General features: G+C 41.9%; 1 protein-coding gene across 2 annotated transcripts; it reads right to left on the minus strand.

Moving 5' to 3' along the window:
* Positions 1-3,524: 3,524 nt before the first annotated feature.
* LOC106347669 (protein HIRA-like) lies at positions 3,525-8,292 on the minus strand. Of its 2 annotated transcripts, XM_048734800.1 has the most exons (10): positions 7,877-8,292; positions 7,501-7,776; positions 7,171-7,422; positions 6,698-7,089; positions 5,614-6,616; positions 5,074-5,284; positions 4,656-4,896; positions 4,454-4,576; positions 4,112-4,226; positions 3,525-4,026 (listed from the first exon to the last, which is right to left on the minus strand). In XM_048734800.1, the coding sequence occupies exons 1-10, from the start codon at positions 7,985-7,987 to the stop codon at positions 3,682-3,684; spliced, it is 3,069 nt and encodes a 1,022-aa protein (XP_048590757.1). In that variant the 5' UTR covers positions 7,988-8,292; the 3' UTR covers positions 3,525-3,681. The 2 variants fall into 2 exon arrangements, with proteins under 2 accessions (XP_048590757.1, XP_048590758.1); XM_048734801.1 differs by lacking the exon at positions 7,877-8,292 and having other exon boundaries at positions 7,171-7,425; positions 7,501-7,736.
* Between the last annotated feature and the right edge of the window lie 352 nt (positions 8,293-8,644).

Raw genomic sequence — 8,644 nt, forward strand, 5'->3', positions numbered from 1 at the left:
TTTTAGCGTCAGCGACCGATGTTTGATGATGAATGTCGGTCGATTTGTTGTTGCGTCTGTCAATCGATGTGGATGCTTCTGGTCGACGTGCAATGTATCTTTGTATCTCCACTAATTCCCCTTGCATAGCTTCAATCTTGGAAGTCAACGCACTGATGCTAAGATCCATTGGGAAATGGATGTCATCACATCTCCCATCAAGCCTCTCTTCTGTAGTTTCCAAAGCTCTATAGATTTCTTCTACCAACTGATCTATCTCTTCTTTGGTGTGAAAGTTGTGTGGCGGCTGCATCGGATGTGAGTGTGGTGGACTGATGTCGATCGATACCGGTAAGCGTGGGTTGATCGATGTTGGTTGGCGACAATCGATCGATGCATGTTGACCTCTGCCGATCGATGTCTGGCGAGAAGCTTCGGTTGCATGCTGAATTCTGGCTATGTCTTGCCTCATCTCCTCCATGCAAGTAGTTAACCAACTAATGCCATCGTTCAGAGGATGGTAGACACCATCAAGCTTCATCTGGAAGGCTTCTTTGTTGTTCTCTTGTTCTCCACAGACTCCATAGAACATCTCATTGATCTTATCCTTGGTGTAGATCTCTAGTAAAAGCTTGGTCTGTGTGAAAAAAGTAGCATGCTCAGGATGACATATATAGCTTGGCTCATCTCGAAGCTCTTTCCAGAAGTCTTCTGATGTTCTCGTTGGATATATTGATTATGTGTCCATCCATGCCTCCTGCACATCCCTGATCATCTCTGTAGATTCCATACTCGTCCTTTCCTTCTCAGGAGAACTTTCGGTTACCATAGAGATCATAAGCTCTTCTGCCGAATTCGTGATGTCTGTCGACCGATACTGGGACGGTAGCGTCGATTGATGGTCGACTAGGATGGCGAGATTTATGTATGAAGCTGTTGTCTATGCCACCAGCTGGGTCGTAGAACTCCTTTGTAACCTTCTATTCTTGATTGTTGTGGTGATGCATGAACATATTTTCTGCGCTATTGGCTGTCTGAAGTATATCTGCGATGTCTTCTCTTTTTGGAAACTTTTTTTTTTGGAGGCATTCTAAAAAAAAATAGTAACAAGGAGAAGAAGGGAGGAAGAAAGGAATTTCTACCTTGAAGAATTTCTTTGCGGAAGGAAGCAAGTGAAGAACTTGAAAAATTTACTCCACCTTCTTATAGAAAAGAGAATTTACTATTCACCCTCGGACTTTCGGCCAACTCCGCCTGATTTGCCTAAACTTGCCTAACCGCTCGATAGAATCTCACGCTGAAGGCTCACGATTCTAACGAGCTGGGGGCTAACTGTTGGGGTCAAAATCGGTTGCGACGCCGGAAAGTCCCTGAGAAATATTTCTTCCAAAAAAAATATTCGAAAACCAATGTTTAAAGCTTTGTATAAATCTGAAAAAGAGGTACACAAAAAGTTATCAAAAGGCAACTTTCGGGAGACGAGCAATGAAACGGGAAGAAGGATAACCATCATTCCCCGACTATGCCAATCACCTGAAGATAGCTAAAACTCGATATTGACCTCATCCAGCTCGACGTATGGCGAGCTGGGACATCACCGTCCCACTCGCCATATGGCGAGCTGGGATGTCTCTGTCCCACTCGCCATATGGCAAGCTGGACCGTCCATTCCCGCTTGCCATATGCGACCCGGGACGTCTTTGTACTTGCACCATATGGCGAGCCGGGACGTCTTCGTCCCGCTCGCTGTATGGAAAGCACGACTGAACCTTGCCAACACCTCACACTCTTGTCTCGTCTTCGTAGCTTTCTCCTTCGAGGTTCGGTCATATTGTCTCGTTTCGTCTCGATTGGAGTTACCGTTTGGAACTTTACGATAAAAACCGCATACATTTGTTTTTCTCGTATAAGTTCAAATTGATCGTATAAAACGGCAGTGATTTACTTAATACCTTAGTTGTCTCAATTATACGATTAACTTCGGCTATTCATAAAACCGACAACGTATTAAAGGTGATTTCTCAAAGAAAACGTAAAAACACTTAAGTCGGAAAACTGCCCGGAAAGACCTAAAATGTGACTAGCAGCCCACTTACGATTTAGACGAGAATAAGCCTAAGGTTATTATCACGGTCTATTTTTTATTTGCAGAAAGAGATAAATGTCAAGTTTCATTTATCGAGTTTGGAGATAGGGAAAAACAGAATATTTCCGCGAAGTGATAAACTCGACCTGGGGGCAAAAAGGGAAAGCATAAAATGACCTAAGAGGAGTATATAAGGGTTGCTAAGGCGTGAGGCGCAAATAGAACTTTTTACATCCAAAGAAAATTTAGCACTTAGAGCAATAGGTAACTTTTCGTTTTTATCGAGTTGCGACTCAACTAGGTTTCCACAAGTCTTTGGTTGCTAGAATTAGGGAACTCGCCGACAGCTCTTGTAGCCAAGGCTCTTATCTCTTGTACTCGCGCTTACGCAAATTTGGAATATGACATCTTTTGCTCTCTTTTCGCTTTTGTCAATTTACTATTTTGTCTGTTTATTATCGTCTGATCACTTGAGCTTTGGCTTAGCAGAAATCCGGAACCTATGGGAAAGTTAGGTTTGCTTGGCTTTCCTAATTTGACGGAAATTGACGATGTGAATTTTGGTTCCCACAAACTTCAGGTCTAGTCCGGTGATCAATCTCCACACTTCTTGAAGCTTGGATTAGTTGGACTGTCCTGTTACTGTCGTCAAGGGTCGATCTTTTCAGTCGGGCTTTTCTAGTCCAGTTTGTGGTGATGGATTTTTTCTCCATTCACTGGTGTAGTGTAGACGGCTTTTCTTGGCCTTGGTGTACCTTTTGGATCGTCCTGCTTGTGTCATGTTATGTTAGTCACTATGTGGCTCAATTTCTTTGCTTGGTGTTTGATAGTTTCATTTGCAGATGTTTTTTCCTGTGCGGTGGTTGTAGATGGTTGTAGTGATCTCTGGTCGGTTTGGTTGTTAATGATTGTATTTGTGATAGGATTCGATTGTCGAGGCTCGGTTGTGTGGAAGTTTATTGTGGGCTTCTATTTAGGTGTAAAGTGGGCGCCATATAATGCGTTTAAGCCGTATCCGAAAGTTGTGTAGATTGTGAAGTGATCTTTCATATCGGATTGTAGAGTCTGGGTTCTTCGTTACGAGTGGAGGATGGTATCGTTCGGCATGCCATAGAAAGAAGCGATAGATCTAGGTTGAGAAAACGTGGTGTTTTGGGTTCTATAAGTGGATGATATTGACTAGCTGGAGGCAGCATTGATATATTCAGATCATTGATATCTACTATCTTAAGAAGTTTGTTGCATTGGATTGTCCTATGCTATCATTGCTATCTACTATCTTAAGAGGTTTGTTGCATTGGATTGTCCTATGCTTTCGTGTAGATGGTTTTAGATTGCTGCGTTTTCGTGGGAGTGTTTTTGCTGCAGTTTTGAAGTTCTAGGTTTGTCTGGATTGGGGGTTCAATTTATCTTTTTTTGGGCTCTTGTTTCTAGGAATTTTCTGTTATACACGCCCATGTACCAAATATTTCACTTTTGAAATGGAAAAGAAAAATGTAAATAGAGCACTAGACCGAGTCACTCTATAGCTATCATGAGAGATTCAATATCCCTCTGTTACATCTCACGTCAAATTTTAACAACAGCTAGTTGATATACAAGAAACAATGAGAAGTTCAAGCACCCGGGTCTCTTAAACTCTGGTCGTGCCTTTCCTGGGCTTCAGAACCCGATTTCTCACACATAATACCCGTCTCCAGAGAAACCTGTTTGTCATTGTCTATTGTCAAAGGAGTTGTAGCTGTCACTGCTGGAGGATCAGAATCCATTTGATCCAGTGAAGATGGGACTCCACTACAGTCTATGGTTGGTGCCGACTCCTTAGTTGCAGCCTCTGCTAGTTCTGTGTTTTCGTATTCAGATAAAAGATCCATGAACTCGCTGAGTAGACGCTGCACCTTTCTGTTTGACGCCATCGCAGGAAGAATATCGTTTCTCAGTAGTTTATGCTTCTTCACCCCCTGGAAAAAAAAAAAAAGGATTAGAGTTTTTAAGTGATTTGGAAAAAAGGTAAAATCTTTGACCAAGTGAAGGTAAATTACTTACCAGAACATATGGATCCCAACACAAGTTTGTGTCTGAGGTTGCTGCTTCAGCCATACCAGTAGGAGGTCCAAGAAAGCTCTCGCACACTTCTCTTAGTCTTGACTCGTCTGCCTCTCTGCAGACAAAGAAAAGACAAACATATCTTTTAATTAATTGGAATGAGAGAATCACAAACCCAAAACATTCCATCATTATAAAGTGGATAAACCCTTAGGGGAAGCCTTCAACGCTCTCTCTAGCTTGGATGCTCTCACAAATGAGATGACACCACCCTTATATACACTAAACTGTATACAAGCTCAAAAACGGAAAAGAGTTAAAAATGAGAAAAGGGCACCAGACCTTGCTAGAAACCTAACATAGGCGAGGAGGCACTGGCGGTACTCGTTAGGAGACTCCAACGCAAGAGAGGATGCAAATTGAGATTCCAAATGTGCACGTGTTTGCACTCCATCATCAGCTATCCTGCAAGCATGAAATAAGACTCGGAAATTATGTGATCAGTCTCGGGACCGACATCTAAGGAAAGGAAGACAAGATCAACCTGTTCCATCCTGGCTTTCTAGCCATGTACTTTCTCACATCAACCTGTAAGCCAGCAAGCTCTCCGCATGGAGCTGAGCCTAAATTCCAGGAGCTACTGAAATTTGAGGCCGGGAAGCAGTCGTCAGCCACTCTCAGCCAGCACATTAGACTCGTATCGAAGAGGAATGCATGGCGTGTGGCTAGAACTACAAGCGGAGAACCAGATTTGGATAATTTCACAGAAATGACTTTTATCGAACCTGCAAAAACCGTAACAGTGTATCTATCAGCAGAGCTTGTCGCATCACCCAAGGTCATATTCGTTTTACAGGCGCTTCACTAGGTAAGCACGAGAGCCCAACCCAATATTCAGAGACTAGTATGAGACAAACAACTCATGCAAAAACCAAGTGTCTCGAGAGTACTGGAGCATATACCTTCTACTGCAGAAGATAAATTGGTATCGGAAGAGACCAAAGAGGATAAAGAGTCATGGAGGATGCATTTCCTATTGAATAGATCCCACACATATAACGATCCTTTTCTCGTGACAAGCAGCAGTTTCCAGCTATCGTCACAATCTATGAATGTTGCGGCAGATCCCATCATCATTGTAGGCATGGCACGCCTTCCACATTTTGTGTAAATCTTCAGACAAATAAGAAGTATATACGTTTTCAAACACTATCCCCAAAACAACATGCAATTCCTTTTCAAAGAACAAGACACTTTCTCAGAAAGTCAGGTCCCAACAAAAATATTACTATCAGTGTAAAGTTTAGTGACTCCTATGGACATCAATCGGTGTAGAAGAGGTATTCAGAGTAACAAACCCAACACTAGCTGAATCATTTAAAACTTAACTAATAAAGGAAGGGTTTAATAGGATGGGCACCAAATACAGAAAGAATCTAGTTTGATCGATGAGAGGTTCATGATAAAACAATGCAGGAAAAAAAAAGGGTATTATTATTTACCTGGAGGGTTCCATCTTCGCAGCCAACCGCCCAAAAGTTTGGATTACCAGCCAAAACTGTGACACTCCCCATAATCCGATCAGACCAAAGAGTTTCACCTGATCTTTTGCAAACAACCTCCGTTTCCTTGATGGTAGATGTACTTACTACACCAACAGTGTCCAAAGCGTGCTCCTTTGGACAAGCCTCTAAGCAAACAGGGGCCGTTGCTTCCCCTTGTTTCCAATCAAATACCCTTATCAACAGATCCCTGCTAGAAGATCCCTTTATACCTACAGATTGCTCAACATTTAAAACTCCATCTCTAGCAGAGGCTCCAGGTACCTTCTCAATAACAAGGCTTTCAGAAATGGTAGCACGAGCTGTAATCCTTGGACGCTCGTTGTTAAGATCAGGGTTCCTGATCGCTATTTCTTTCGTGGATGAATCCTTAATGCTAGGAGGCTCCACAGGAAAATCTCTACTATTTATCTTGCTAGGAGCAGCAGAGGGAGCTGGCGGAAAATTATTGGAATGCTCGTTAATGGAGATATTATTCTCCTGCTGGGGAACTCCAACGGCTTCAGGGATGATCCTCTTTCTTCCATCAGGCCTTCTATACACTTTTTGATTCACAGGATTAGATACCCGACTTGGAGTTGACGCTTTACTCAATGTGTCACCACAAGCCTCCTCTTTCTTATTCTGATCATCGACCTGATATTTCCTCTTCTTTGCAGTGCTCTCCGCATTTGCAGAGGGTTTCGCTGTCACCTGGTTTGCTTGGACATCTGAAGCCGCCCTCTTACCACCGGCTAGCTTTGTAGAGACTGTTTCGAGTAATAACTGAGCTGGACTCTCGACTAAGTTTGCTTGCCGGCCTCTTACATCCCCATATCGATTTTTCTTCAATTCGTCAAGTTCAGTATCGGTGAGCTTAACACCAAGTTCTTTTGGTTCAAAGTGAATCATGGCCACTGTTCCGTCTAAGGAACATGCAAAAAGTGAATATCCGTCGGGACTCCTGTAATTTCCCAAAAGAAAAAGCAGTCTAAGATTAAACCAAATCAGGGGGGGGGGGGGGGAAGAAGGGGAAAAGTTTTACCAAGATAGATCAACAACACTTTGGCCAAAGAAATGCTTGGCGACGAAAAGAGGGCGAGGACTTGCAGTGGTCCATACGGTAATAGTGCGGTCTTGACTCCCTATTGCAATAACGTTGTATGGCTGCAAATCTTTCCCCCCTGATTTGGAACTCCCATTGCTCCATCCAGCTCGTCTCATTTCTTGGGCACTAGAAGTGCTTCTCTTAAACATTGAATGATTGAACTTGACAACAATTATTGGAGCATTGTGACCTAAGAAGTCAAATGATTCAGACCATTCCCCTCTTTCTAAAACAGGAGCAGAATGCCTCGGCTTCTGATACCCGTGAGTGGTGGTTATGAAGTGCCCACAAGGAGACCACCCAAGTCGCCTGAAAAATGTGGTTCCGAGCTACAAAGAATGATAAAAAAAAAAGATAAAGTTTGAATCTTTTGTATGAAGAAAATAAAAGAAAAAGAGAGAGTTGCAAACCGATTTTTCCCAGTGACCAACAGTTCTGTGAGCCATGCTCCAATCGCTTGTTCGCCATATAATGACAGTTTTGTCATCAGATTGGCTAGCGACAAAGGAGCCGATAGGATCCCAGGTAACACCTTTGACCAAGCTCAAGTGGCCCCTGAGAACAGTAGTGCAAATGCCAGTGCGCATGTTCCATATATGGACGGTGTTGTCCAAGCTCCCACTAGCGAGCATTGAATCATCTGGAGACCAATTGATATCCACCTACTTTAAGCATAGAAACCTGAGTTATTAAAATTCAAAAAAGAATCGGATAAGTAAAAGAGAGGGGATGGGTTTTACCACATCGGCAGTGTGCCCCCTGAGAGTCATAACAGCTTTCCAGTTCTCAACATCTGGGGCTTCTCCACTACCAAACTCAGTAGTGCCTGAACCAGGCTTCCTCTCATGGACTTGAATCACATGATCGTCAGAACCAGATGCCACGTACCTACCGTGTTTAGCCCACCTAACACAGTTGACAGACCCAAAGTGATCACGAAGGGTTGCCAGAAGCCTCTCTTTTGGATCTAAGTTTTGCAAATCCCTGTCCACAGACTTCATGTTCCATATCCGGACCTATATGAAGATGTAAGAATCCAAATTCAGTTCAGAGGAAACATAAAAAAAAAAAAGATTCTGAGTGGCTAAAACAATAAAATCGAAGAAAAGGAGAGACCTTGTGATCACCACCGCCTGTGGCAAAGCGTTCACCGTTTGGTTGAACATCAATGGAGAATATCTGCTGCAATCCTTCATGTTTTACCCATACGGGTTTCTCCGCAATCATCTCAATTAACGCAAAAAAAAAAAGAAAACAGAATATGTTCTGCTCACAAGCTCGGCAAAAGTTAACAAAGCTCAGAACCCGTTCAAACAGAAGACCTAATCTCCAACAACACGCAGAGAAGCCCAGAAAATTATCAAGTCAATTTCAAGGTTTTAACTTTTCTTCACCATCCTGTAAAAAACCCTAATTTAGAGGAATGGGATTAAGAGATAAGAACAAAGATACAGACTTTTGGGGGTGTGTTGTAAATTGTACATGTGTGAAAACCCTACCTTTGGAGGAAAAGGGCTACTCACCTTCCCTGTTAAAGATTCTCAATATAGTTTAGTTTTAAATCAGTATAGAAAAGTGATTCAATCGGGATGTATTAGGTGTATAATTTGCGAAGTGATTTTGTCACATATTTTTTTTTTACAATCATTTTTACAAAATAAATGATGACATGGCTAACAAAATTAATGACATGACTTATAGTTAATATGATATGGACAATCACATTTATTACTGACATATATTTTTGATAAACTTTATAGAATATGACAATAACTAATACATTACATTTAATATTGATTTATATTTTTGTTAAACTTTTTAAAATATGGTAATAATTCATAAATCATCACTAAAATAAATATATTGAAATATGCATTATAAATT

Source organism: Brassica napus, chromosome A6, assembly GCF_020379485.1.
Source record: "Brassica napus cultivar Da-Ae chromosome A6, Da-Ae, whole genome shotgun sequence".
Lineage (NCBI taxonomy): Eukaryota > Viridiplantae > Streptophyta > Magnoliopsida > Brassicales > Brassicaceae > Brassica > Brassica napus.